We start from the raw sequence: 27794 nt of genomic DNA on the forward strand, positions 1-27794 counted from the left end.
TAGATAGATAGATAGATAGATAGATAGATAGATAGATAGATAGATAGATATAGATATGTATGTATGTATGTACATGTATATATATACACATATATATGTATGTATGTATATATGTATGTATATATCACTGACCGATGTGAGTACCGATGTAGACAACAGAGAATGCTTCTTTACGCCATTATATGTTTTCTTATCCAGAGTAACTAAGATTCCAATGCCTACATGGTCATGGTATATTTCATAAGTTCGTGCTTTGACTTTTCCATATTTGGTATAAGTTCTTAATCCTAATAGAAGCAAAAGAGAGAATTATTTTTTTTTAAAAGAAGACTTGTTCTTTAAAAAAAATCAAAATTCATCTAGAAGTTAGTAGAAATAGAAGTGTGTGTGTGTTTTCCCCAAACAAGGTTCATAGATGTACTGAAATCTATCCATTGACCCTTTGATAGTGCATGGATTTCAGGTTAAGAGCTCCTGATATGAAGGATGCACTATCTGCACAAAACATCTGTGGACAGTGCCTATAAGTAGTGTCTAGCTGGTACAGTAAATTACAAGTTTGATGAAAAGCATATGCAGATACCTAATACTACATAAAATAATTGAAGCTACTAGTCATAACTCATTTATAATTCAATTCATGAATCCATCATGATGCATTAAGACACATAAAAGAAAACTTCACATAACAGAATATAGTTTATATGTAATACATGATAGTGCATATAATATTTACAAATAATAACTAAATACATATGTCACATGCAAAAATGTCACCATCATAATAGATACCATTTATATAGTGTTTTGAGGTTTGCAGATTGTTTTACTTATGTTATTTTATTCCCAGAATGAATAAGGAAACTGAATCTAAGGAAAGCTAGGTAACTTGATCAGGGTCATAATCAAGTAATGTTTTGGAGGTTACATTTGAACTCAGGTCTCCCTAACTCCAGGTCCATCATTAAAATGGCTATATCAACATTTAATGGAAAAGTGAAGCCAACATGGTGGAATAGAAGAAGCACTCGACTGAACTCACTCATAATTTCCCTCCAAAAAAACCTTCAAAATAATGCCTCAAATTGAATTCTGAAGTGACAGAGACAGAAAAAATGTCACAGAGAGACATTTTTCTATCCCAGGAAAATTAAGGAGAGATCTGTGACACAAGGGCAGAGGTTTTCCAGGAGTTCATATGAATGTGATACCAATGGTGGGACTTGGTATTGACAACAGAAGCAGCAGCAGGAGGTTTAAAACCAGAGAAGGTAAAGAACCCTAACAAGTGGTCCAAAAGAGAGTATAGGTGATCCCTGTGCTAGCACAGAGTACAGGTCTATTTCATAACTCCACTGCCTATAACCACTTCTAGGTCACAGTTCACAGGCAAATAGGAGCACTTTTGGTAATGAGGATGCAGAAGCCCTGAGGAGCATTACTGCTATATGTTAAATGGTTCAGGGAACCTCAAGAATTGATTGTTTTCCTTTGTTCTTGAAGAGGAACAAAATGACATCACTGTGTAAAGTTACAGCATGTCCAACTGTGGTTGATCAAAAGCTCCAGGGACCCTGAAAAAACTGTATCATCTAGGCAGCAGGTGGCCTGAGTAGCAATATTATTTCTGGTCCCAAGGGAGCAGGGGCCCTGAAGAATAGTATTAATTGCAATAACAATGGATCAGGAGTCTTTCTGAGGTAAGAACCAGAGCACATAACAGGAGAAGAGTGACCATGCCTCTCCCCAGATTACATCACCTTGGACACACCAAAAACTTCCAAACCCCCAGAACTAGCTCTGAAAATAGTAGTGTGAAAAAAGTCAAGCTTGTGATGGTGTCCAGCCCCCCTACCCCAACCCCCACCCCACCCCACTCCATGCCTGAAACAGAGCCTAACTTTAACATAAAGTTCGAAGTCAAGAAATAGGCTGGATCAATGAGTCAACTACCAAAAAAAAAAGAGCATAACCATAAAAAGCTACTATGGTGACAGGGAAGAGCAAGGCATAAACTTAAAAGAATATGACAATGCCAAAATAGCTACAAGCAAAGCCTCAAAGAAAAATGTGAACTGGAAATAAATCCAAGTCATGGAAGAACTAAAAAATTATTTTCAAAATTAAATAAGGATGGTAAAAGGAAAAATTGGGTAAAGAAATAAAAGCAAGGAAGAAAACTATGAAAAAACAATTAACAGCTTGGAAAAGAGGCAAAAAATGAAGAAATGAGATATTAAAAAACAGAATTGACCAAATGTGAAAAGAGATACAAAATTTCACAAATGAAAATAACTCTTTGACAATAAGAATTGGTCAAATGGAAAAGGGGAACAAAAGCTTACTGAAGAAAACAATTCCTTACAAATTAGATTTGGGCGAGTGAAAGCTAATGACTCCATGAGATGTAAAAAACAATAAAACAAAGACAAAGGAATGAAAAAATAGGAGAAAATATGAAATATATCATCAGAAAACAAAAGACTTAGAAAACAAACTGATAAAAAAATTGAGAATTATTGGACTATTTCTAATTCATGATGAAAGAGCCTAGACATCATATTTCAAGAAATTACAAAGGAAAACTACCCCCACATAATCTAGAACCAGAAGGTAAACTAGAAATTTAAGACTCCACCAATGATTTTCTGAAAGAGATTACAAAAAGGAAACTTCCAGGAATATGGTAGTAAAATTCAAGAGCTCCCAAGTCAAAGAGAAAATACTTCAAGCAGCCAGAAAGAAACCATTAAAATAGCATGGAGCTATAGTTAGGATAACACAAAATTTAGTTCCTGCCATTTTAAAGAATAAGAGGTCTTGCAATATGATATTTCAGAAGAGTTTTGTAAAAGAGCTAGAATCATCCTTTCAGGGGGGAAATGGGTATTTAATGAAATAGAGGACTTTAAAGCATATCTGATGAAAAGATCAGTCCTGAATAGACCATTTAACTTTGAAATACATGTCTCAAGAGAAGCATAAAAAACTAAAACATGAAAAATTCATAAAGGACTCAATAAGTTTAAACTGTTTACATGATTATATAGGAAGACAATACATGCAACTCCCAAGAACTTTATCATTATTAGAACAGTCACAAGGATGCAACGCAGACAGAACATGTGAGAATGAGTCAATTATGGACAGGTGAGAAAGAGGGATGCCCTGGAAGAAAGGGAAAGGGGGAAAAGGAATGGGGGAAATTATCTTACATAAAGGAATTTTTATAGTGGGGGTAGAAATGTATGGTAGGGGGTGGTGTTGGAGACACTCAAAACTCACTCTTATCTAAATATCCTCAAAAAGGAGGTAAATACACACAGAGAGACTGAATTGGCTATATAGAAATATATCTTACCCAAAAGGAGGGGAAGGAGATAAGAGAAAGGGGATGGTGATAAAAGGGAAAGCACAAAAAGGAAGTCAGTGGTCATCAGCAAAACAGAAGGGTGTGGGGGAAGAATAAAAATAGAGAAATAAGGTCAAAGAGAAGAAAATAGGGTAGAGGAAAATGTGCAGTTAGTAATCATTACTATGAATATGAATGGGACAAATTCACTGATAAAGTTGAAGTGGATAGTAGAATGGATTACAAAGCAAAATCCAACAGTTTGTTTACAAGAAACACATTTGAAGCAAAGGAGACAACAATAAGTGACTATAGAAGAATCTATTATGCTTCAGCTGAAAAAAAACAAAACCAAAAGCAAAAATAGCCTTAATCAAGAGATAAGTAGGAAAACTACATCTTACTAAAAGGCAAAATCAATAATGAATTTAAAATAAAGGTATTTAATCTGTATGTGAGCAAATGTCATAGAATACAAATTCTTAAAGCAAACATTAAATTAATTACCAGAGGAAATAGAAAATAACGTTGAGTAGGAGACCTCAACTCTACCATCTCAGAATTAGATAAATCTAATCACAACAAAATAAATATGAAAAAAAAGTTAAGGAATAGAATAGAATTGAAGAAAATATATGACATGATAAGATATGATAAGCTTTTGGAGAAAATCGAATGGGCATAGAAAGAAGCATAACTTTTTTTTACCTATATATTGCACCTTCACCAAAATTAAACATGCATTAAGGCATAAAAACATCACAACCAAATGCAGAGAAGCAGAATTTAAAGGCTTCCTTTTCTGACCATATACAATAAAAATTACATTCAATAAAGGGCTGTTGAAGTATAGACTAAAAATTCATTGGAAATTAAATGATCTCTTCCTAAATAGTGGCTTAAAGAATAAGTAATAGAAACAATCAATTGTTTAATTAATAAGAATTTCAACAATGGGGCCACATATCAAAATTTGTGGGATGCAGCTAAAACTGTCCTTGGGGAAAATGTTATATATCTAAATTCATATGTCAATAAATGAGAAAAAGATTTCCAGGAGCAGGTGCCGTGTCTCCTGCAGCTGGGATCCTAATAAAGTTGCACTGAGCAGAAATTGGCCAGCGCCCAGCAAGAACACACACACTGGCGGGGACACCCTTCCCCATCCCCTTCCTCTACCTGCCTCACTTGGCTTGTATTGGAGAGAGTTGAAGCTGGAGCCCATGCCATGTTTGTGATTTTACTCTGCCATCTTCTCATTCCTCAAACAGGATTTTCAAAATCAAATAAGAAAGGTAGAAGAAAAGTTAGGAAAGGAAATGAGAGTGAAGCAAGAAAATAATGAAAAGAGTCAACAGCTTGATAAAGGAGGCACAAAATATACTGAAGAATGTAACACCTTAAAAAATAGGCCAAATGATAAAAGAGGCACAAAAATCTACTAAAGTGAAGAATTCCTTAAAAAAGCAGAATTGGTCACTTGGAAAAAGATGTACAAAAATTGGCTGAAGGGAACAACTTAAAGAGTTGAATTGGCCAAATCAAAAAGTAGGTACAAAAGCTCACTGAAGAAAATAATTCCTTAAAAATTAGAATGGGGAAAAGGGCAGCTAGGTGGTCCAGTGAATAGAGTACCACCCCTGGAGTCAGGAGGACCTGAGTTCAAATCCGGCCTCAGACACTTGACACACTTATTAGCTGTGTGACCTTGGGCAAGTCACTTAACCCCAATTGCTTTGCCTTACCCCCTCCAAAAAAACCCAAACAAACAGAAATTAGAATTTGGCATGTAGAAACTAATGGCCCTGTGAGATATCAAAAAAAAAAAAAAGAAAAGAAAGAAAAAAATTTTAAAAAAGAAAACATAGAAGAAAATGTGAAATATCCCATTGGAAAAACAACTGACATGGAAAATAGATCGGGGAGAGATAATTTGAGAATTATTGGACTACCCTACAGCCACAATCAAAGAACCTAGACTTCATATTTTAAGAAATTATCAATAAAAACTGTCATCCTGCAACCAGAGAGCAAAATAGAAATTGAAAGAATCCACTGATCACCTCTTGAAAGAGATCCCCAAATGAAAATTCCCAGGAATATTATAGCCAAATTCCAGAGCTCTCAGGTCAAGGAGAAAATATTGTTAGCATCCAGAAATAAACAATACAAATATCATGGAGCCACAGTTAGGATAGCAAAAGATTTAGCAGCTTCAATAGTAAAGATCAGAGTTTGAAGTATGATTTTCCAGAAGGTGAAGGAGCTTGGATTACGACCAAGGATCATCTACCCAGAAAACCTGAGTATAATTCTTCAAGGGAAAAAGTGGTTATCCAATGAAATAGAGGACTTTCAAGCATTCTTGATGAAAAGAAATAGAAGAGAACAGAAATTTTGACATTCAAACATAAGATTCAAGAGAAGTTTAAAATGGTAAACAGGAAAGAGAAATCATAAGAGATTATGGAATGTGAAATGGATAATTTTGATTACATTAAATTAAAATGTTTTTGCATAGTACCCTTTGATGCAACAGTGACACTATTGAGTCTGTATCCTAGTGAGATTGTAAGATAAGGAAAAGGACCCATGTGTTCAAAAAAATATTTACAGCAGCTCTTTTGGTGGTGGCAAAGAATCAGAAATTGAGGGGATGCCCATCAATTGAGCAATAGTGGAACAAGCTTTGGCATATGAATATAATGGAATACTGTTATCCTATAGGAAATAACAAGCAGGCAGATTTCAGAAAAACCTGGAAAGACTTACATAAACTGATGCAAAGTGAAGTAGGCAGAACCAGGAGACCATTGTACAACAGTAACAGCAAAGTTGTGAGATAACCAGCTATGAATAATTTAGTTGTCAGCAATACAATGATGTAGGACAATTCCAAAAGACTCATGCTGGAAAATACTGTTCACATCCAGAGAAAGAACTGATGGAGTCTGAATTTAGATCAAAGATACACCTGATGCAAGAAATGCTGAATCTTCCTGAAGATAAATCAGTGTTTTCCCATTCTTGGTTAATTGGTTCTTCTGTATAAAGATAGTACATTGTTTATCATCTGTGATAATCTCTTCAAATATACATTGACATTTGATGGTAAGAAAGTTTCTTGAAGATTTATATGAAATGACGTCAATGGCCAGTTTGTTCTCTTTTACTAGCCCAGCTATAAAGTGATCATTGGACTGGAAACAAGGTGATAAATAGGAAAAATGGGCAGAAAAAGAAGTTGATTCTTTGGTAAAAAAAGTTAAAAAAGAAAAAGGGTGCTATGGAAGAACTAGAAAAAGCACTGAGTAGCCCTGGTCAGCCCAGCAAATGTGTTATTATTCCTAGATCTTTAGATGGAAGACTGCAGGTTTCTCACAGAAAAGGCCTACCCCAAGTTATTTACTGCCGAGTCTGGCATTGGTCTGATTTACAGAGTCATTATGAGCTGAAGCCATTGGATATTTGTGAATTTCCCTTTGGATCTAAGCAAAAGGAAGTTTGTATCAATCCATACCACTATAAAAGAGTGGAAAGTCCAGTCTTGCCTCCAGTATTAGTGCCTCGACCTAGTGAATTCAATCCACAACACAGCCTTCTGGTTCAGTTCAGGAATCTAAGCCACAATGAACCACAAATGCCACAGAATGCTACATTTCCAGATTCTTTCCAGCAACCCAACAACACTCCTTTCCCCTTATCACCAAATAGCCCTTGTCTTCCTTCTCCAGCTAGCAGCACATACCCCAATTCTCCTGCCAGTTCTGGATCAGGAAGTCCGTTTCAGCTTCCAGCTGATACTCCCCCTCCTGCTTATATGTCTCCTGACAAACAAATGGGTCAAGATAATTCTCAGTCTATGGATACAAGCAATAATATGATTCCTCAAATTATGCCAAATATATCCAACAGAGATGTCCAGCCTGTTGGTTATGAAGAGCCCAAGCACTGGTGTTCAATTGTCTATTATGAATTAAACAATCAACTTGGAGAAGCTTTTCATGCATCTTCAACAAGTGTTTTAGTTGATGGATTTACAGATCCTTCCAACAACAAAAGTAGATTCTGCTTAGGTCTATTGTCAAATGTTAATTGTAACTCAACAATTGAAAACACCAGGCGGCATATTGGAAAAGGGGTTCTCCTTTATTATGCTGGAGGGGAAGTCTATGCTGAGTGCCTGAGTGACAGCAGCATATTTGTAGAGAGTAGAAACTGCAACTTTCATCACGGCTTTCATCCTACACTTTCTATAAGATGCCTAGTGGCTGCAGCCTAAAGATTTTTAACGATCAAGAGTTTGTTCAGCTTTTGGCACAGTCTGTCAACCATGGATTTGAGGCAGTCTATGAACTCACTAAAATGTGTACAATTTGAATGAGCTTTGTAAAGGGCTGGGGAGCTGGATATCACCAGCAGGATGTTACCAGTACTCCATGCTGGATTGAAATTCATCTTCATGGACCTCTACAATGGCTGGATAAAGTACTTACTCAAATGGGCTCCCCTCTTAATCCCATATCTTCTGTTTCATAGTGCTGAAGTCTTATCTTCAGTTATGATATTAGCCTTATTTTAATTTTAGAGAAATCATCAGTATGGATACTGTGAGCTTACATGGAGAATAGATATTATAGCTTACTTTTTTTCCACCTACTTTTGACCAACACATTTGTATTTTGTAATGAATTTCTGTTTTTGTTCATGGTTGTGTTATAAAAAGGGTAGTTGAAGTCTCAAAAATGGCCTGAAAGATGCAGAGCAAATATTGTGACCCTTCATATATATGATTTTTTGATTTTGCATTTATCTTAAACTGGAAAATGCATTTACTTCAATGTCACACCAATTTTTAAATGAACAAAAAATATCCTGGAGTGTGAGAACTTCAGAGGATATATGTTTCTTTTTTAAAAATATTATAAAATGTGTTTTAAAGAAATGCCATTCACTGTTCTAGCTTTCAGATAGTCTGTAATAAAGCAAAACTATACTATCATAGGTAAAACATCATAAAATTTACATTTATTTCCTCTAAATATTTGCCTTACATAATAATGTGACTTCAATATATATTTTGAAATACACTTAAAAATTATTACATACAAGTGGTATCAGATGTGTGACAATATTCTAGTTCTGTCATGAACACTATTGTATATAGCTGGATGAAAGGTCACAAGTTTTGTCCACTTTGATTATGTTGCCTTTAGCCGCCATTGTAATTATTGTAATTTAGTCAAGAATAACCTTTTCATTTTGCACTTTTATGGGTGAAAATTTTTAGTGTAGCCTTTGACAAAGTGCCCAAACAACTCAGATGTAGTTGTTAATCATTACCTTGTTTCTTAACACAAATATTTCAATTTGTAAATGACAGCACATACTTAAGTTGCAAGAAGGTTTTTTTCCCCTATTTTTATTTTATTTTCCCAAACAAAATTGTAAGATTTTTGTTTCCTAGCTTTAATGTGAGATGCCTTTTCACTCACAGTTGTAATTGATGGCATTAATGTTTTTCCAAATTAGTATTTTATTTTTCACCAATTACATGTAAAAACAGTTTTCAACATTAGTTTGTTAAAATTGAGTTCCAAATGCTCTTCCTTGTTCCCTGCCCCCTCACATTGAGAAGGCAGACAATTTGATATAGGTTAATACATGTGTACTCATAGCATTAGTGTCAAGAGGCTGATTTCAGCCTAGAATGATTCAAGTCAGGTCATTTCTCAGAAGCATGTACTTTACGGCAAGTAAGCAGTTGCTTCATGGCCCATATATAAGAAAACTGAGTTTCCAATAGCTTCTAAGATTCCTCTTTTTAAAGAATTTATGTGTCAAAGAATGCAAATTGTACTATTAGCAGTTGTGCAATGGCTCCTCTAATTCACCTAATTCACTGCCTATATAATGGCAATTAAGCGTCCCCAAATAAAATTTTTGAGGAGAGGGATTAAAACTTTAAACCTTCAAGTGCTTGTGTAAGGGTTATGGGATTTAAAGATCTTCCATGCCCCGTTGGACTTGCTGACGTAGCAGGAAGGGGCGGAGCAAGAGGAAGCGGAAGCCAAGCTAGTGTTCCTGCAGTGGCTGGCGGTGGTGGCAACGGCGGCGGCAGCAGCAGAGGCAGTGGCAGCGCGAAGCCCTTTTTGAGTTAGGACCGCTAAGGACTTTCTGCTAAGGACTCCTGCTGAGGACTGCCAGGGGCCGGAGCTGCTGGGAGCGCGCTTCCAGGACGCTGGGTGGTTGCTGTGTGTGGGGAGAGGAGGACCTTTGCCTGAGGTAGACAAAAAAGACATTGGAAAGCAGTGGCCTATAACCCATGTACTAGAAGGACTTTGGAAAGTACTGGGATAGGTGCAAGTAGCCAATATGCTGAACTTATGGCAGTATATCAAGCCAGCAAAATAGAACAAGGAGGACAGTGTCATATATTCACTGATTCATGGGCGGTAGCTAATGGGTTAGCTACATGGATGCCCATGTGGAAAAATGAAAATTGGGAAATTCATGGCAAACAAGTCTGGGGCAAAGAATTATGGGAAGATATCTGGAACATGTCTTTGGTCACTGACTTGTCAGTTTTTCATGTAGATGCTCACGTGGCCCCCACCACACCAGAACGTGAGTACAATGCTCATGCTGATCGACTGGCCAAGATTGATACTGAACATATTGTCCCTACTTTGACAACAACTGATGATCCGGTATTAGCAAAATGGGTCCACCAAACAGCAGGCCATTTGGGGGTCCAGGCCACACACCAGTGGGCACAAGATCGAGGTATTAGTATCTCTCATTCACTGTTAAAACAGATAGCAGAAGAATGTCATATATGTCAATTGGAAAAGGAGCGAACTGTTCCTCGGGTAGTAACTGGAGAGATAGCAAGAGGAAAAGTCCCAGCCCAAATCTGGCAAATAGATTATATTGGTCCACTACCACTGGATAAAGGATGCAGATTTATATGTACTTGTGTTGATACCTATTCAGGTGTACTAGTAGCTTGTCCTTATAAGAATGCAACCCAGAAAAACACTTGTAAAACTCTAGATCTCATAAGCCTATATTATGGAACCCCAATGCAGATTCAAAGTGACAACGGGTCACATTTCAAAGGCAATGAAATGAAGAAGTATTGTATACTAAACAATATAGAATGGATATATCATATTCCATATTATCCAGAAGCATCTGGGTTGATTGAAAGAATGAATGGATTACTGAAAGGACAATTGAGGAAGTTAAGTTCCAATAATTCATATCAACATTGGAAGGGTAATTTGTTCATGGCTTTGCGTAATTTGAATAATAGACCATTGGGAGGAAGTACACCTCTAGCCAGAATGATGACCCCCAATCTGCAAATTAGAAAACAACAAACACACAAGATCGCAATTATTGAGTATTGGACCTTGAGGCCAGATGTCCCAGCACCGTACCCAGGACCACCTGGTTCAATGGTGTATGATTTACATTGTTTAGAGGACTTTTGGTTGGACAGAAAAGAAATAAGAAAAATCTCCACTGGGATATGCATAAGAATCCCTAAAAATCACTTTGGACAGATTTTACCCAAATCAGGATTAGCAGCTCAAGGAATACATGTATTGGCTGGAGTAATAGATTTTAATTATCAAGGAGAAATTGTTGTAACATTCCAGAATTTAGGTGAAGGGCCCATACAGATTCACAAGAATGATAGGATAGTTCAAGTGATTATCGTTCCTTGTAAAACAATGCCACTTGTAAAAACTGACCCTCCTTCCAAAATAACTGTCACAGGAACTGAAGGATTTGGTTCTACTGATAGAATAAAATCAGGAGCTAAAGTATGGGTAAAACGGAAGCCAAGCTAGTGTTCCTGCGGTGGCTGGCGGTGGTGGCAACGGCGGCGGCAGCAGCAGAGGCAGTGGCAGCGCGAAGCCCTTTTTGAGTTAGGACTGCTAAGGACTTTCTGCTAAGGACTCTTGCTGAGGACTGCCAGGGGCCGGAGCTGCTGGGAGCGCGCTTCCAGGACGCTGGGTGGTTGCTGTGTGTGGGGAGAGGAGGACCTTTGCCTGAGGTAGCCTGTTCTGTTTTAAAGGCTTGAAAATGTGGGTGCTTTCTACTTTATCTACCTGTGCCAATGTCATAACTACTCTGATGGCTTTCACTTTCTGGTTTTGGGACTCAGTCTTTTGGTATCTTAATAAATTTTCTAGTTTATTTCCTCATATGGCAAACATGACGTATTTTGTAATGGATAATTATATCAGCATATTTGTAATCTCTATAGGCATTGTGAATATGGCATTGCTGATACAGCTTGTTAACCAAGCTTCTTGTGAGCTACTATAATTTTCAGGTTAAAAGAACAGTCACCTTCTCATGGGTAGAATTACTGTGGGGAAAGGAAAGGATGCTTTTGAAGCAACTTATTTAGTTACCTATCCTCAGAAACTTCATTGTTGAATGACTTTATAAAGTATATGAAAATTGACATTGGTAGGAAAGATACAGGTATAATAATTTGGAGTTTTAAAATACTGTATTTACTTGATTTCATACTTATTAATCTGAAGAAACAAATGTGCCTTTTTGATGGAGAATGTGATTCCTTTTGGCATCTATACAAATATTTATTTGCTTTTTGTGAATTGCAACTAGTAGATAGATGATATTTGCAATTTGGTTAAAATAAGAAAACACAAATTTACATATTACCCTAGAGACAAACACTTGGTTGGATGAAAGGAATACTTAATAAACATATCTGGGTCCTACATGTAAATATTACTTTATATGTGGATCCTGAGTCTTCCAAATTTAGTAAATGCTGTTTCTGAACTCTGCTTAGGAAATAGTCCTAGCTTCTTTTTTCTCCATTGTACTCTCAAAGAACCAACCTGAGGAAACTTTAATGCTAGAAGTCAATAAAGCTTAGTTTAAGAACAGAAAAGAGCCAGTGGATCATTTTCATGATGATGTAAATGCATTTTACAGTTTTGATATTGGATTAGGGGAGACATTGAGTTTTGGAGATTTGAATAGATAGGTGTTTGAACTTATTAAAAATACAAACTTCAGTGATTATTGGATATTATTACCCTTCTGAATTTGAATTTAGTTTAGACATGGCCCATGAAGCTCCTTGCTTCTTTCTGCCACACCCCAAAATTTTTTTTAATGGTTATATAGATAGCAAGTGTCATGTAAATCACAATCCAGGATATTAAAACTTTACTTGGCCAGCTTGAATTTCCTCTTTTGAGATCAAGTGCTGCCTCTTTGGTAGGAATTTAGCTGAGTATTGCTACCATAATTGTCAGTAAATTGAATTTGGAGGATCACAGTTTTAAAATAAGAAATGGTCCATGATAGGTGGGTTTATCTATGTGAGACAGATTTTTCTGGTATTATAGCAACTTTTTTCATCTGAGTGCACATCTTTCTCCTGTTAATCTAGAGATTTTTTAGGTGGAAATAGATAGGGCATAGGGCTACAATCTTTATCACCACTTAAGAGAACTTGAAAGAGTTTTAGAATCTAAGGTACTGTCATCTACAGATCCAACTCTGGGGTGCCATTTGATCCTCTTGATGTCACTACTCAGAATATATTTCTCCCTACTGTCAAAACCCAGTAGTTCACCAGAATGCATCAGGTGAATTAAGCTATTATTGATAAGGCAATTATGAGGGATATCATAAGTAAACTCTGATATTGGATCAGAAACAAAACTTGACTTTTTCATGGTAAATATACATATCAAAGTGAATAGGTGTTGGGGTTTACCAGTATATAGTTTTTGGATTATATTGTTCTAAAGCAGTGGTAAACAAAGTAAGCGCCTCACAAATTATCCTTGAAAATAAAAATGTGAAAATAATTGTATCAAAAGTTATTGGGGCACATTCCTGCTATAATAATGAGCCCTTGGGGCGGCCAGGTAGCACAGCGAGTAAGAGCACCGGCCCCAGTGTTGAGAAGACCTGGAGATCGAATCCCGGGCTCAGACACTTAGCACCTACCCAGAAACACCTGGCCGTGTAACCTTGAGCAAGTTACTTAACCCCAATTGTTTAGGGGCGGCCAGGTGGCTCAGCGAGTAAGAGCACCGTCTCCAGTGTCGGGATGACCTCAGCACCACATCCAGAAATAATAACTGGCCGTGTAACCTTGAGCAAGTTACTTAACCCCAATTGCTTTAAAAATAATAATAATAATAATAATAATGAGCCCTTTTCTCAAAACAAAAAGAAAACCCAACAACTGTTGTGTTTCCTGGGCTAATCTCATGTAGAAGGATATATGTATGTTTTTCTCTCCAAGGGCCAGTCTCACTTTTCCAACTTTCTTTAGCAACCTTGTAGTAAAAAAATTAAGAGGAGACAAAACAATCAAGACTATGTCCTCTGCTTCTCTATAAACAATTATCTGCCATTACCTATAAATAAGGCTAAAGAATGAGATTTTGTTAGGAGTAGCCAGTATTAAGTTATTTATTTAACTGTGCTATAAGGCTCAGGATCTGGGCCCAATTTAGTACAAGGTGCAGAGTTTTTCTTAATGAAAATTAGCCCTCAAAATATAGCTGTGTCACTCCAGAGAAAATCATAGTGACAATAAAGTCCTGCTGTCAGAGACCATCATCATAACAGATTTTCATGTGGTACTTTCATTACAGGAACTTTGACAAATGCAGTTAATGTGATGTAGTCTCCTTTCTGCCTTCTCCCACACTCTCTGCCCCCCCCACCCTCACTATTCGTAATGGTATTTGGAGGGGTTTGAGGGGCTTGAGTGAGGATGGGGGTGTTGATATAGGAAGAGATTGAGCTTTAAAGAAGCCTTCTAAATTTTAGTCAAGAAGAAAAGTTTTATGTTATTGCTTTCAACATAATATACTTGGCACTATGCTAACATTTTGATAAAAAGGTGAGAGATAATAGTGTATGATGACACACTGACATTCTAAAGAAATTGGCTTAGAAAACTGAGCTCATTTGAGTTGATAACTTTTACCAATGCTTCATTATGGTGAAGACTCTGATTTACTCCAATCAATTATTTGTTTAAGTGTTCTTGAAGGGCTGTTCTCTCTAAAATAATATTGAAAATTTTAAAAGTCATCTCATATTTGCAACTTACATGTATCCTAGTTAATTTACAGCTTTAATTACTGATTTGTTGATAGAATGTTTTTTTTCTTAAAGTCGGTTAAATGCCATTAAGATTAATAATACAAAACAGTGGCATTGAGAGTGATGTTTATAACCCCAAACAGTGAAACTAATATTGACAAGCAAGATTATAAAAATCTGGCTGGGCAAAAAACTAGTATTCAACATTGGCTGACTTTGAAAGGAAAAAAAAAATAACTGTTTTCCCCTTTGAATGCCCTTTAAGATAATGTGCTTTGATCTAATTATATGTAGATTCTTAGAAGAGAACTTTTTAGTTAAAGCATTTGTTAGGTTACAATTTTGCAAATATATGTATATCTAAAAAAATATTCCACAAATGACATTTCGAAAAGAATTCTTTTACTTTTAACTGATTCTCTTACCATCACAAAGTTTGAGACTTTTGGTATGTGTGTGCCTCTGCTTTTATAGAAAAGAAATTTGATATGAAAATGATAGACCAAATTATTTGATTATACCATCAGTCTGTATCTCATTTGTAATGATAGCATTATCATGCTTTTCTTTACATTAATGAAAATGAGATTCTAGGAACAAGTTTTAATTTTCTTCTCTTTTTGTTAATTTGTAAAATGTATTAGTCTTTATTGCACTTTACACATCCATAATGCTTATGAATTTTTTAATATTGCTTGTAAGTACTCTGAATTTCAATAAACCTCATTTTTTCTCTTTCAAAAAAATGAGAAAAAGAGTAGATCAATGAATTGGGTATACAACTAAAAAAGAAAATGGAAAAGAATAAATTTTAAATCCCTAATTAAACACCAACATGGAAATCTTGAAAATCAAAGGAGAGATTAATAAACTGGAAAGTAAAAAAAAAAAAAACACTGAACTAAGAAACTAGGAGTTGGTTTTATGGGAGAAAACAATAAAATAACATTGGTTATTTTGCTTAAAAAGGAAAATTAAGTTACTAGTATCAAAAAATTAAAAGGGTGAATGTATCACCAATGAAGATGAGATTAAAGCAATTATTCAGATATCTTTGTCCAATTAAATGTCTGATACTCTAAGTCCAATTAAAACTGATACTCTAAGTGAAATGGATGAATATTTACAAATGCACTAATTGCCCAGCTTAACAGAAGAGGAAATAGTGTGCTTTGATAATCTTATTTTCAAAAAAGGAATTGAACAAACCATCAATGAGCTTCATAAGAAAAAATTCCCAGGACCAGATGAATTTATAACAGAATTCTACCAAACATTTAAGGAATAATTAATTCCAATACCATATTTGAAAAAAATAGGTTTAAAAAGGCAACAGAGGCAACTAGGTGGAGCAGGGAATAGAGCACCATTCCTGGAGTCTGGAGGACCTGAGTTCAAATACAACCTCAGACACTTAACCCTTACTAGCTATGTGACCTTGGGCAAGTGTAATGCCAAGCACAAGCAAATTCCAGGTTTTGATTACTATAAGCACAGTAACTCTCCATTTATTCAGCAACAGATTAAGCAAAACATTCACAGAAAAGAGAAAATAAAAATACAGGGTAATTCAATCATTTAGTAAGTTCTCAGTTCAATCACAAAGTACAAAAGTCAAAGTACTTCACCCCTAAACTGGAGATTAGTTTCCAGTCATAAGCAAAGTACATTCATTTGGTCAGTCACAAAGCACAAAGGCCATCCACCACTAGGTCACAACTAGGTTACAATATCATCATAGCATTCAAAACCCAAGGAGAGGTCTTTTCTTCATCTTGGCCCAAGGCAAGTTCTCAGCAGTTTCTGCTCCTGGGAAGACAAGGCTTAACAAAGACACAACATAGATACACATTGCCAGCATCCTCATCAATTAACTCTCTGCCTGTGAAATCAACCTAGACCCAACAACCAGGTCTAAGGAATTAGCAAAATCATCAATACAGTCAAGACCCCTGAAAACATCAACAAGACCCTCCTCTAGGATTTTTGTAAACATACAACAAGAAAATCCTCTTTCAGGGCTTCTGAACCAACCGCAAGGTCCCAGGACTTCTGCAACAACAGTAATGTCCTCCATAAGAAGATGAATCTGACAAAATAACATCAAAACAGACAGACCAAGTACCAGCACCACAGTCATGCTTCCTCTCAGTTCAGTCCTCAGTTATCATTTCTCTCTCTAGCAGTAGCAACAGCCTCCAGATGCTGGCTTTCAGAAGTTCTCCTGGCCTCTTTCTGCTTGGGCCTCTCCCTTACCAGAGCACCAGCTCCTCCCAGTTCAACTCCCTCTCATCATGTCAACAAGTCCATCCCATTGTGGGGTCTGAATTCCATTACCATTACAGCAAGTCACTTAACCCCAATTGCCCTGCCTTCCCACTTCCAAAAAGAGAAAAAAAGGAGTCCTACCAAATTCCATCTATGACACAAATATGATTTTGATACCTAAACCAGTGAAAGCAAAAATATGAAAAAATGAAATGGATAATGATTCCTTTTTTCCCCATGGGGAATTGGGCAAAGTATACAAATAATAGATCTTCATTTATAATTCCTCAGTGTCTTACCCAGGGTCACACGGCTAGTAAGTGTTAAGTGTCTGAGGCCAGAGGGGTGGAGCCAAGATGGCGGAGTAGAAACAGGACTTCCATGCAGCTATGGCTTCCCCCTACTCCAACACATGTAAAAAATGATTCCAAAGAAATTTCAGAGCTACAGAACCCACAAAGTGACAGAGAGAAACATATCTCCTACTGAAGGAAGCCTGTCAGGCAAGTAGGAAGGGCCCATCGCAGTGTGTTGGGAACTGAGCACAGTCCCTACTGAGGTGCAGTTTTAGCCCAGGGCAGCCATGTCCAGCCACCACTGGAGCAGACTTCAGGAGAATACATCATCAGCAGCCGTAACAGTTTCCTGATTTCTCAAACCACAAATGCAAAAGAGAAAGTAAAAGATCAGTGTGGAACTTTGTTGGGAACAGGAGGAGTGCAGTCCGGCTGCTGCACCCAGAGTGAGAAGCATGGGAGGTGTGGTGGCTGCAGCTGCTGTTGCATGGCTGCTTCTGGTGCTCTTAGCCTGCAGGTTGTAGAGGGCCCAAGCAACTATTCAGAGAGTATTCAGTTTTGCTTGAACCTGCTTGGATCTGGATAACAGTCTTGGGTGGTGGTCCTGGGGTGTGTGACCAGTGAGCCAGAGCATGTGGGAGTTGTAGAGAGGGCACCCACCTAATAGCTTCAGCATCAGCAAAAATGCCAGCAATTTGGGACATAGCTCTCCCCATTTTGGAAGCAGAGTTCTACCATGGCAAAGAGCTCAAAAGTCAAGCAATTAGCTGCCAATATGATCAAGCAATGGAAGCACAAACAGACAATAGAATCCTTTGTGGGGATGAAAAGGATCAAGGCATGGAGTCAGAACTCCTGCATCAAAAGCCTCCAAGAAAAAATATGAATTGATTACAGGACATGAAAGAGCTCAAGAAGGATTCTGAAAATCAAGTTAGAGAAGTAGAGGAAAAATTGGGAAGACAAATGAGAATGATGCAATAAAATCATAAAAGTGAGTCAACAGACTGCTAGAGAAGACCCAAAAATACACTGAAGAAAATAACACCTTAAAAAAATAGACTAACTCAAATGGCAAAAGAGGCACAAAAAGCCAATGAGAAGAAGAATGCTTTAAAAAGTCAAATTTGCCAGATGGAAAATGAATTTCAAAAAGTCACTGAAGAGAATAACTCCTTCAAAATTATATTGGAGCATTTGGAATCTAATGACTTTATGAGAAATGAAGATACTATAAAGCAGATCCAAACAAATGAAAAAAATAGAAGGCAATGTGAAATATCTCATTGGAAAAACCACTGACCTGGAAATAGATCCAGGAGAGATCATGTAAGAATTATTGGTCTACCTGAAAGCCATGATAAAAAAACAAGACCCTAGATACCATATTTCAAGAAATAATCAGGCAATATTGCCCTGATATTCTGAAACCAGAGGACAAAATAGAAATTGAAAGAATTCACCAATCACCTCTTGAAAAAGATCCCCAAAAGAAAGCTCCTAGAAATGTTGTAACCAAATTCCAGAGTTCCCAGGTCAAATAGAAAATATTGCAAGCAGTCAGGAAGAAACAATTTGAGTATTGTGGAAACACAATAAGGATAACGCAAGACCTAGCAGCTTCTACATTAAAGGATTGAAAAACTTGGAATATGATATTCTGGAGGCCAAAGGAATTAGGACTAAAAGCAAGAATTACCTACTGAGAAAAACTGAGTATAATGCTACAGGGAAAAATATGGTCATTCAATGAAATGGAGGACTTTCAAGCATTCTTGATGAAAAAAAAAAACCAGAGCTGAACAGAAAATTTGACTTTCAAATACAAGAAGCAAGGGAAGCATTAGAAAGTAAACAGGAAAAAGAACTCATAAGGAAGTTGAACTATTTACATTCTTACATGGAAAAACAATAATTGTAACTCATAAGACTTCTCGGTATGAGGATAGCTGAAGGGAATATATATGTATGTATAGGAGGATTGTATGTATATATAAATATATATGTGACTGTGGGCATTTGTATGTTCATGTATAAATAGACAGAGGGAACAGGATGAGTTGAATATGAAGGGGTGATATCTAAAAAATAAAATTAAGTGGTGAGACGAATTTATTGGGAGAAGGAGAAAGGGAGTGATCAATTAGGGTAAATTATCTCATATAAAAGAGGCAAGAGAAAACTGTTACAATGGAGGGGAAGAGCCAGAAGGTGAAAGGGAATGCAACAACCTGATTCTCATTGAATTTGTGCTAAGGAAGGAATAACATACACACTCAAGTGGGTATCTTACTCTACAGGTAAATAGGAGGGTAAGGGAAAAGAGGGGGGAGGATAAAACAGAGGGCAGATTGGGGGAGAAGGTAGTTAGAAGCAAACATTTTGAAAAGGGATAGGGTCAAAGGAGAAAATAGAATAAGTGGGGGTCAGGATAGGATGGAGGGAAATATAGGTAGTCTTTCACAATAAACTACTATGAAAATGATTTGGGTAACTACACTTGTACAATCCATATTGAATTGCTTATCTTCCTAGTGAGGGAGGGTGAGGAGGGAAGAAGGGGAAAAATTTGGAACTCAAAATTTTAAAAACAAATGTTTAAAAATTGTTTTTTTACATGCAACTGGGAAATAAGATATAGAGGTACTGGAGTATGAAAACCTATCTTGCCCTACTAGAAAGTTAGGGGGTAGAAGGGGGAGGATATAAGAGAGAATAGATAGGAAGAAGGGGTTTTCAATAGGTTTGCTATTTTGGGGTGGGGGTAGGGGAAAGATGGGGAGAGAAAAATTTCAACTCAAAATCTTGTGGAGATGAATGTTGCAAACCAAAAATAAATAAATTAAAAATTTGAAAAAAAAGTGTATGAGGGCAGATTTGTAGTCAGGTGCTTCTGACTCCAGGGCCAGTGCTCTATTCACTGCACCACATAGCCACCCCTGGATAAGGCTTTCTGACCAGGTGGTCAAGAGGGTGCAAGATTAAACATTTTCTTCTATTTACAATGTGTTTCAAAAAATAAATATTATATACCAAAAATTGAATGATACCATAAGAATTTCCCCCAAAAGAGAGAAAGACATATAGGAAAAAAGAGCAGAAAGAAAGAATGAAGGAAAGTAGGAGGGAGGAAGGAAGGAAGGAAGGAAGGAAGGAAGGAAGGAAAGAAGGAAGGAAGGAAGGAAGGGAGGAAGGAATAACAGAATGAAGGAAGGAAGAAAGAGAAAGAAAGGAGCAATGCAGGGAAGAATAGGAGGAAGGAAGGTATGAAGGAAGGAAGTAGAAAAGGGAGGGAGGGAGGGAGGAAAAAAGGAAGGAAATTCAACAAGACCTCATTAATCACTAAAGAATGATAATCCATAATGTCTACACTTAATACTCTCCTCACCATCCTTCATACTTGTTGCAGAATTCCATATACACTACTCTAGCATGTGGGACTACTCTTGGCCTGAAAGGTAATTACTGTGTTTCCCCGATAATAAGACCTATCCCGAAAATAAGCCCTCCCCTTACTGTGTAAGATTCCTCTAAAATAAGCCCTCCCCCGAAAATAAGCCCTATTGAGATTGCTACTGTAGTGAAGGTGATCCACTGCGCTACACGCTACATTACGGTACCCTCTGTATGCACCGTCCTGTCCCCCCCCCCCATGAAACGCACGCCGCGCTCCGAGCTGCATCCAATCAGAGCTGCAGCAGTGAGCGCGTCATCCTGTTCTTCCACAGTGATTTGCTTGTAATCACTGTAATTACAATTTTCTTGTAATCACCAAATTGCTGTCAATATTCATTAAAATAAGCCCTCCCCTGAAAATAAGCCCTCTGGTGTTTTTCTGTCCAAAAAAAATAATAAGACAGTGTCTTATTATCAGGGAAACATGGTAGTATCCAACTGGTGACAATCCCATTTCTCCAGAAACTGCTTGGAACAATAACCAAGAAAATGAAAGTAAATTCTTCAATGTAGAAGAAAGTCGAGATATGCCTGTGGTCCCGTCCCAAGAGTAAATTCACTAACAAAGAGGATGAAGTAAAAAAGTGATCTAAAGAGGAGAATATGAGATAAAAAGTGAAAAACATGAAAAATCTCAAGAGGAAGGAAATTCAGTTAAAAATACAGAACATAATCAGATAAATCCACAGGGAAGATACTAAAGATGGTGGGGGAAGGGGGTAGATAAGTATGAGAATATAGCAAATTTTACAAAACACTCTAAATTAATATTGCAAGACAAAGAAAATTAAACCAAAAACCTGGTGAGACAAAGAACCTGTGGATTCCCAAGAGATTATGGAATTGTAAATGGATGTTCCAGAATGATTCAAGAGGAAATTAAAATAATGAGAATAAGTAAAAAAAAAAAAAAGAAATGGCAGAATGTATGACACGCACATCAGAAATAAAGCAGAACAAGATTAAACAGTTACTATCTGTTGGTTTTCTCCCAAATCAATTCATTTCCTTTTGCTGTTGTTGATTTTTTTTTTTTTGTTTGGGGGAGCTAATGGATATTCACTAATGGTCTATCAAGACTGACATAGTGGTCCTGTGCTGTAAAGGGAACACGTGACTTGTTTTAAAATAGAACTGGGAAGGGGTAGGGGCATCCCTTTCAATAGTAGGTCCTATAAGTTTCCCACTCTTTGATAGTTTTCCCCTTGAGCTACACAAGTGTCCCAGTATTGTCCACTCTGACCACAGTGCAGCCACAGGTGAGCATGTCAGTAGTATTCTTTTCTGCAATTATTCCAAACATTTTTGTTCCCACTTTGCATCTCAATACTGAATGGAGATAGTAGGAACAGGGAGTGTCTCAAAATGTCAAACTATGGGGTTGTGGAAAGTGGGGGACTAGAGGTTAAAGATGGAGCCAGTATAGGAAAGGTCCTCAAGATCAACTGCCTCTCAATCCTTATATAAAGATTAACATGTCCCAAGAGAGGGTAGGCTGCCAGGTAAATCTGATGATATCAAGCTCATATTGAACAGTGTCAACAGAATCTACCACAATGGTAACCAAATGAGACATTATTTATAAAGAGGTTTGAGTTTTAGTTACCTTGTCAAGAAATAGACCTAGGCATGATCTGAGTATGCAACTAGTTCTGAGACAAGAAACTTTGTAACAGTCCTGGGGCTCCATTGATTTTCTCTAAGAGACCAACTAGTTATTACCAACTGCATGGGGCAGGGGGTGTAGGACTAGATCTCTAAAGGTCTTATTGGTACTCTGAATCAATCACAGAATGTAAATGCTGAAAAAACCTCAGAGAGGATTTTGTGTAATCCATACTGAAACAAATCTGCTCTGGTATACATAACACATTGTAAAGACCTCTATTAAAGGTGGCCCCATTATTTCTCAAAGCAGTCCACTTTAATTTCAGAGAGTTGGAATTGCTTTGAAGATTATTCTTCAAATCAATATATATATATATAACCTCCATTCAATGATCCTAGTTAAGCTCTATGGAACCATGAAGAACAAATCTAAGAACATGACTAATCAAAGAGTAAGTTTTCCACATGATATTCCTTGAAATACTCAAAAGCAGCTATCATGTTCTCCTTATGTCTTCTTTCCTTCCAAGACAAACAAGCTTAATTCTTCATGATCTGTGACATGATGTACAGTACCCCAATATCATGGTCACCTTCCGATGAATGTGCTATTGTTTGTCAATGTCCTTACTGATTGAGGCACACAAAATTGAACATATCTACAACTGAATTCTAGTCCTCTTCAGTCTGTTGTAGCTACCTCAGTTTCACCTCTATGCCATGATAAAATATCAGCAGAGAACAAACAGTGGATGACAATTACCATGAAGAACAATAAAAAATTAAAATCAGAACTTGAATTAGATATAGTACTGAATCTGAGGTCCATGTAATAAAAACATAATTTGGCTATGAAGAGAAATATTAAAGGACTATGATCATGATATTAAGGTGTGAGGATTTTACAATCATATCATTAACTGATAGATTATATAATTGACTAAAGCATCTGCCCCAGCATTAGTTACTGGACCCGAATTCCTTACCTGCCTTTGAAATATAAACTGTTGAAGACACAGAAAGAAAGACAATGGCTGAAGTATAGAAAGAATGGTAGGTGCGCTTGATAGGATCATTGGACATATAGCCTACCACTAGAAAACTGTTTCCTCCATCAGTTGAAAGCCACACCTAAAAGAAAAGATAATAACAAATAAACCTTTTGTTTTATAATGTGGTATACCTCATTAGAAAGTTACTATACAATTCTTTTCAACATTTATTATTCCCTTACTGTGTGAAAGGTGCTGAGAACACAAACTTTAAAAAAAATCAATGCCCTCCTTGGAGAGGTTTGCAACATAGTAGGAGATATAACAAGTATAAACTAAATTAATTAATTAAATAATACGAGTAAGAGAATGCTAACAAATTGGAGACTTGAGAATGGCTTCATGGAAAAGTTGGCACTTGAGTTAGACCTAGATGAATAATAAAGGTGGTGAAAGGTAGAGACAAAAAAAGGAAGGTATATCTTTATGCTTCATAGACACACCCTGTACTTTAATTCAATTCAGTTCCACAAATATTAAGATTCTATTATGGATCTTATGGATAGGTACTAGGTCTGTGATTTCTTGAAGGGAGCTAGCAAAGGTCTCATTAAGCAGTCTATGCATTCTACTGGAAGGGTGCAACATGTTCACAGGTTAATATTTGTAATAGGTAAAAGAAAATTTGAGGAGATAAGGGAAAACACTAAAATCTAGGGAGATTAGGAAAGCCTTGCATTGGAGGTAATTCCTGAACCGAGCCTTGAAGAAAGCAATGGATTCTAAATGGAGGAAATAAATAGGAACACATATCCTAGCATGGAGAACAGATGTGCAATGGCATGATTATGGGAGATTGAGTGCTGAGTTCAAGGAACAGCAAAATTATTACAGTAGGACATTTTTTGTGGATCACGCTGTGTGTGCGTGTGCGTGTGTGTGTGTGTGAGAGAGAGAGAGAGAGAGAGAGAGAGAGAGAGAGAGAGAGAGAGAGAGAGAGTCAGAAACAGAGATAGAGACATAAAGAGATTTATTTAAAGCTGGAACTAGATAAGCACAATTCCATCAATCAACCACCAACACTCAGTTGAAGAATATTAAGTTTAAAATGAACTAAAAATCATTCTGAATTAAATGTGAGTGCGTAGGTTAGAAGAATGACACATTCTAAATTGAGAGAAAACTTTTAGATAAATTTTTTACAATGAAGAAATAACACAATTATTTGATTTAGAGGCTAAAAGTTTCAAACAATTAAGTGATAGAATTTGCCCAAAAAGAAACCCATAGTCACTGTTGATTAGTTTTCCTGTTTGTATCAAGAAAGCACAAGTGGCTTACTATTATGAAAATAACCACTATTTCGAGCCTTAGAAGACCTTATTTCTTTTGATACATTCTAGGCTTTATTTATCTATTTACTTGTTTAAGTATTTATTTATGTATTCTCTTTATATTACATGTAACAAATGTACAAATGTGTATATATTTATATAAAATAAGTAAATATTTATTTTCACTATTCCAATATAAACTTCTTGAGAATAGAGATTGTTTCATTCATTTGTAACCCCATCACCTAGCATTGTGCCTGACACATAGTAGGTGCTTAACAAATATGTATTGATTAAATGAGTGATTCTCCTTTTACATATAGCAATTAGTTTTTAAATTGCTCTGTCTAGATTAAATTCTGCACAACAATGTCCGTCATCATAGGCCGAGCATGTACAAATAGCTCTAAAATCATAAGACCAGCCACCAAGAACTCAAGAATTTAAATTGGGAAAATATGGGTAATAATAATGATAGTGGCAAACATAGCCATTAATAAATACTTTTTTTCTCTGCACCTTTCCATATAACTTGAATCATTTCTCCTATCTTCACCTATTCAGATATTATTTATCTTTTAAGTCAGAGATGCTTTCAACTCCTCTTAATTCTAATGGCATTTTAGATCAATACTTTAATTGATCTCCAATAGCATCAACATAGGTGTCCTTATCATTGACTTATATAGCAAGACATTCATACTTTCTCATCCTTTGTATTTTTTGTCCATTCCTCATGGGCTCTCTATAGATGTATTCAATATGCTAACAGCTTTTCTCCTTATATTTTATGGGTACTAGTGGAAAACTATTGTTGTCTTTTTTGTTATTCTCCCTCTTGTTCCATGATTGACCTATTGCCTTTTCCAATAGGTAAGTGATTAGAAATATATCAAAGTCTACATGTTTCATCATTCTCCGTTGTCCTTTGAATCACCTGCAACCTTTTCTCTTTGAACAATGCAGTGTTGTAAGATTCAAAACGGTACTTCACAAGGAGGATAATGTGTGCTAAAAGTTGGAATTTTTGCTCTGCAAAGTAAACATTTAAAGTCCTGCATTGTTTTTGAAATGTGATACCACTCTTTCTCCTGTTCAATTCAATATCTCCCTGCTACTAAACCAAAGGACAGATCATCTAACAATTTATTATTGTCCATGAAATAGATATTTTTCATCAAATTAATTTCCCCCCTTTGGATTGTTAGGATGACATTTTGGGGGGCTAATCATATTATTAGGACAATTCATCAATAAATAGGACACACACAGATATTCCTTCTACTTGGAATTTTTACAGAATTTATTTTATGACAGCAAAGATCACCTTTGGCAAACTTCCCTCTGCCTATTTCATACCTCATTAGATGTTATAAGTAAGAGGATCACTGAACAGAGTTATTTCTATGGTTGCACTTAACAAGAAATTTTCTAGATTAATATATTTTCAAGACACTTTCCTTTAGAGGAACAACTTTAATGCTCTATTTTGTTCCACCTAAGCATAAACTTTTAGGTTTTTTTTGTTTGTTTTTGTTTTTGTTATCAATAAGCAATTAATCCATTGAGATCTTTAATTGTCTGGATTTTTGAGACAATTTTGTGACTATAAAAATTTGATCTTCTTTAGAGAATAATTTGTAAAATTCTACCAATTTCCTGTCATATTATCACCAAGAATATTTTAAATATGTTCGTAGCTGACTTCCAAAAATATTTTCCAGTGACCCCACGGGCAGGGGCCTGACCGCTGCAGGTTAGGTGCAAGGGAGCTGGGAACCCAAAGCATGGCCTGAGCCAGTGTGGCCCAAGCCAGTATGGTCCCGCCAAGACCCCACTGACCCTGGGTGTTCTCAGGTGATTCCTCATGTTGGGAAACCCCAAATTGCCGATGAGGCACTATCATGGATGGACCAGTGGAAGATGCCATCTGTATTCTAAACCATGTTAAGACTCAGAGGAGAGATACCATCACTACTATGTCAATCTATGAGGGACCTGAATTCATGGCTTCCAATTTTTCCCTTGTCACAGCATATGAGGACATCAAAAAGAGACTTAAGGATTCAGAGAAGGAGAATTCTATAACTGCAACCTGCAAAAGACTAGTTCCTCTTTCACCAAATGGCAAAGTCCTCTGTAATGCCATGGATTCTCCTCTGTCCAAAGATACAAAGATTTTATTGGAGAGAGCAAGTCTCCAGTCATGAGCAGATAATGAGATAACCATCCCTAGTGGTGGTACAAACTTTAAAGAACAGAATTCCTATGGCAAAAATTCTTTAGAAGACAATTCATGGGTATTCCCGACACCCCTCCCCACCCCCAAAGTCTAGTGAGATAGCATTTGAGGAAAGTAAAAGTAAAACACCTTCCCCCAACCTACATCACCTGGGTCAGTATAATTCAAACTGCCTTTACAAGAATTAATTCTTGACTTCTGGTCACCTTAGGAAGAGCTGTCTGGTACTGGAAGGATGTGTGAGAAATACATGTAAGGAACTGATTCCATTGTGGCATAGTGTTCTGTGACTGTCCTCAATCTCAATCTCAAGTATGTTTGATTTGCACATACTGTCCAGCAGTCGAATGGTTAGGTTTAGATTTTAAATTTTAGCTAAGTATAAGTACGTAATAAGTTACAAGAATTTTCTTAGTGATTTATTTTAGTTCATATCATTCATTTCCACAAGATTTTGAGTTACAAATTTTCTCCCCATTTTTCCCCTACCCACCACCCCAAAACAGCGATCCCACTGTATATCCCCTCCCCCAATCTGCTCTCTCCCATATCTACCCCCATTCCCCCTCCAACTTTCCAGTAGGGCACAGTGGATCTCTATGCCTCAATGCCTGCATATCATATTTCCCAGTTATATGTAAAATAATAATAATAATATATTTTAAACATTTGATTTTAAACCTTTGAATCCCAGATATTTTCCCTACCTCCCTCATCACTGTAATGGTAATATAATTTTGAATTTGAAGATCCCTTTGTATTGGCAAAAGTAACAGGTGCTTAGCACTTAGTAACTGATCCAGCCTCTGTTGGGGAAACAGAAGGTATGAACTCCTGTCTCCTGTTGCTGATGTAACAGGAAGGGGTTAGCTGAAACAGGAAGTAGCTAATGCTGTGTGTATAAGAAAAGCCCCAGAGAGGCACAGCCAGAATTTCTTGAGACTAAGATCTGGTGGCAGAGCAGCTACAGAAGAATGAAGAACTGAGCCAGAATTTCCTGGGAGCTTGTGGTGGTGGAGCTTCTTCTGAATGATAGTCCAGAGCCCAGGAGCCAAGGAGCCCAGGTGACTGAGGAAGCATGACTGGAATGCTGAGACTTTGTGGCTTGTTTGAGCC

The 27794-nt window shown here is 36.8% G+C and overlaps 1 protein-coding gene and 1 pseudogene across 1 annotated transcript in view; one reads left to right on the forward strand and one right to left on the reverse strand.

Moving 5' to 3' along the window:
* The window catches only part of CATSPERB (cation channel sperm associated auxiliary subunit beta), a 185040-nt gene that overhangs the window by 108040 nt on the left and 49206 nt on the right, over positions 1 to 27794 (reverse strand). Inside the window, exons 14-15 of the mRNA XM_069105680.1 lie at positions 23097 to 23243; positions 133 to 287 (exon numbers count right to left, since the gene is read on the reverse strand). Of these exons, the coding sequence (XP_068961781.1) occupies positions 133 to 287; positions 23097 to 23243 (302 nt within the window). The remainder of the gene's footprint in view (positions 1 to 132; positions 288 to 23096; positions 23244 to 27794) is intronic.
* LOC138175539 (mothers against decapentaplegic homolog 5 pseudogene) lies at positions 6400 to 7913 on the forward strand (annotated as a pseudogene).

Source organism: Petaurus breviceps, unplaced genomic scaffold (genome assembly GCF_028583685.1).
Source record: "Petaurus breviceps papuanus isolate PSGF00001 unplaced genomic scaffold, PetGlider_PUasm1.0 77, whole genome shotgun sequence".
NCBI lineage: Eukaryota > Metazoa > Chordata > Mammalia > Diprotodontia > Petauridae > Petaurus > Petaurus breviceps.